This window comes from Hipposideros armiger, unplaced genomic scaffold (assembly GCF_001890085.2).
Source record: "Hipposideros armiger isolate ML-2016 unplaced genomic scaffold, ASM189008v1 scaffold_3722, whole genome shotgun sequence".
In the NCBI taxonomy this organism is placed as follows: domain Eukaryota; kingdom Metazoa; phylum Chordata; class Mammalia; order Chiroptera; family Hipposideridae; genus Hipposideros; species Hipposideros armiger.
The window spans coordinates 1-3,177 of NW_017734957.1; the positions used below are offsets into that span (position 1 = coordinate 1).

The 3,177-nt window shown below is 54.2% G+C and overlaps 1 protein-coding gene across 1 annotated transcript; it reads left to right on the top strand.

The window, feature by feature from the left end:
• Positions 1-61: 61 nt before the first annotated feature.
• Positions 62-2,489, top strand: SELENBP1 (selenium binding protein 1). The gene is made up of 4 exons (XM_019635070.1): positions 62-369; positions 459-579; positions 1,733-1,894; positions 2,476-2,489. Exons 1-4 carry the CDS (start codon positions 346-348, stop codon positions 2,487-2,489), a joined length of 321 nt encoding a protein of 106 aa, XP_019490615.1. The 5' UTR covers positions 62-345.
• The last annotated feature ends 688 nt before the right edge of the window (positions 2,490-3,177 follow it).

The following is a 3,177-nucleotide window of genomic DNA, read 5'->3' on the forward strand; positions in this document are numbered from 1 at the left end:
GGGGGGGAGTGTTTCTTGTTGTTACTCTGAGCGGGGAAGGAGACACTTTTCCTAGCCAGCTAGGAGCCCAGGGCTTCGCGTAGGCAGGACCTCTGATCCTTCCTCTCGTCCCTTCACTGAGTACCCCCTTCAGCGGGCCTTCACCGCTGGCTGCTGGTGGGACACAGTTGACACTGGCATGGGCCCAGCCCAGCGGGAGCTTATGGTCCCAGGGGACAGACAGCATGGGAGAGAAGTCAGTGTGTTCTGCCTGGGGCGTCAGCCGTCTCTCTGACTCTCCCATGCTTCTCTGCACAGGGGACCGGCCTGAGTGTCAGCCATATTGCGGCAGGGAAAATTGTGTCCATGTTTGAAGGGAAAGCGAACAGGGTCAGCAGGTGGAGGTGGGGACATGGAGGAGCAGGCAGTGGGGGCCTCAGCCCTGGGAGTTCCTGACGTCATTCCTTCTCCTTCTCCAGGTCATCGAGGCCAAGGACATCCATGCCAAGTGTGGCCTAGGCTACGTGCACAACAGCCACTGCCTGCCTAGTGGGGAGGTGATGGTCAGCACCCTGGGGGACCCCAAGGGCAATGGCAAAGGTACCTGCTGGCAACATAGACACACCTGAGGAGTCGGGGAGCAGGTCTCAAGCAGCAGGAGAGATAGAATGATCTCCCAGGGGAAAGCTGGGGTTGGTTCTCACCCACTATTTAATCTAGTCAAGTGACGTCAGCTGTCTCTGATATTGTGAAGATGAGCCTTCGCTGATGAACTCACTTAAGTTCATAGAAAGAACAACTGTGGGCAATGTGAGCACAGAAAGGGCCGAAGGAAACACATACATTTAATATCAGCCTTTGTGAACTCATGGGCAGATCTCACAGTCCGTGGGGCCCTTACTCTCCACATTAGCTATCTCTTTTGTGGTATGACCAGAGCTGACACTTGTTAGATGTCTACTATGTGGCAGACACAGCCTAGGAGATGGGTACTACTCTAATCCCTGTTTTACAGATTAGAAAGCGGGGCGCAGTTTGGTTAAGTAAATTACCCAAAGCCATACAGCTAATGAGTCACAGAGCTGGGACTGAAACCCAGTGGTCTGGTCCCAGAATCCATGTCCTACCACCACAGTGTGTTTGTTCTCTCTAAGCGTTACCTATCTCATCAGAACCTGCCGTCCAGTTCTTGTGTGAGATATCAGATAAAGCCATCCATTTAACATTACTGCCCTAGACTCTATTTAAATGCTTTCTCCAGGAGACGGGAGGAGTGTGGATTCCTAGATTTTATAACACGTAGGCGTAGACATCGACTCGTATTGGCAAAGAAGTGTCAGGTGTCATACTTAGCCTGGGAAAAACATAATGGGCATTCAAGTTGAGTTATGAATAACTATAATCTGCTCTAGAAATAAACAACATGCAGTGAGCAGACTGGAGCTTAGGCTCTGGCAGGAATCCCACACCGAAAGTGGGAGAAGCACAGGGTGCTGGGTCCCAGAAGACCTCTGGGCTCAACGGGAGAAAGTTTCCCCTGAGTTTGGGGAGGGGGCGGAAGCTGATGGGAGCTGGGGGCACCAGAATAAGTCCCACTTTCCACCCCACGCTCTGGATGGGGCCCTTTGGACACTTGCATTTAAGGGGCTGACAAACCCCGTGGTCGGAGGGGCCCCACACAACGGACTTGGAGTCTCTTGGACGTGGACGGGGTTGAGACACCCTACTGCCCCCCTATTCCTTCCCTTCTCAGGGGGTTTCGTGCTGCTGGACGCAGAGATATTTGAGGTGAAGGGCACGTGGGAGAAACCTGGGGCAGCTGCGCCTTTGGGCTATGACTTCTGGTACCAGCCTCGACACAATGTCATGATTAGCACTGCATGGGCAGNGGCAGCTGGCAGCCGCTCAGCTCAAGGTGCCGTGTTCAATCTTAGTTGCTGGTGGGCATAGCCCACCATCCCATGCGAGAGTCGAAGCGGAAAACTTGTTGCTAAGAGCGCATGCTGTAACCACTGAGTCACCCGGCCACCCATCGGCAGCTCAGCGGCTACTCAACTAAGGTGCTGTGTTCAATCCAAGTTGTGGGTGAGCACAGCACTCCATCCCATGCGGGAGTCGAACCGGCCATCTTGTTGTTAGGAGCACGTGCTCTCACCTGCTGAGCCATCCTGCCACCTGTTGGCAGCTCAGTGGCAGCTCAGCTCAGGCGCAGTTCACTGGCCCATGTGGGAATCGAACCAGCGACCCTGTTGCTCAGAGCTCATGCTCTTAACCAACTCAGCCACTTGGCCGGCCCCTTTTTTTTCTTTTTTAAATACAGAAGCATACAAGTAGAAATGGAGAATGAATCCCTTCTTCTGGTGCCTCTGCAGAGGTAATCACGGTTGGCACTTGGTGAAGACTTCTAGTCTTTTCTACCGCCCCGGGGTCTCCACCACTCCTCCTATCTCCCCCATAAAGGCTTCACTGCTGGGTCTGCTTCTCCCCATTTCATAGGAAGTCTGTCCTGAGACTGCCAGAAACAAGGTCACACCCTCCTTCTGGTTTGGGGCTACACCACCCCTTGACCCCACAAAACAAACAAAGCAAAACAAACAGGAATGATCATAGGGTGACCTGGAAAACTGTGAGCTCTGCAGTCAGATGACTTGGGGACTAATCCTGAGGTTAGGGTGCCATGAAGACACCACAGAGACCAGCCAGGCCCCAGCACAGGGCATGAAAGAACGTGCCCTCAATGAGACTCTAGAACCAACCAGATAACCACTTTGTTGGAGTTAAACACAAGAGCTCCTGATAAGAGGGTGGGGATGAGGCTGCTTCCTTTTTCAGACCTTGGATGTTGGATGCAAGCCAAAAAGCAGGAGCGTGGAGGGCAGCTAAACGATGGAGGCCTCAGGAGAAGGGGACCAGAAAGGCAGGGTGAAGGCAGAGGAGGCCGGGGCAGCCAGGAGACAGGAAGCTGACAAAGGGGAAGAAGCAGCCCTCTGGGGCCACCCATGGGGGGCAGCTGCACCCCCCAGCCCATGCCAGGCGACACTGCAATGGGCAGGATGCAGATACAGGAAAGAGCCAAGGGCGGTGAGTGACTTCGGGACAAGGGAGGACCCGTGCCCTGGGCAGCCACAGAGCTTCTTCCTTTAGGGCACATGACCCTCACCCATGGGACCCAGGAGGACACACACCCTTCACACGAGG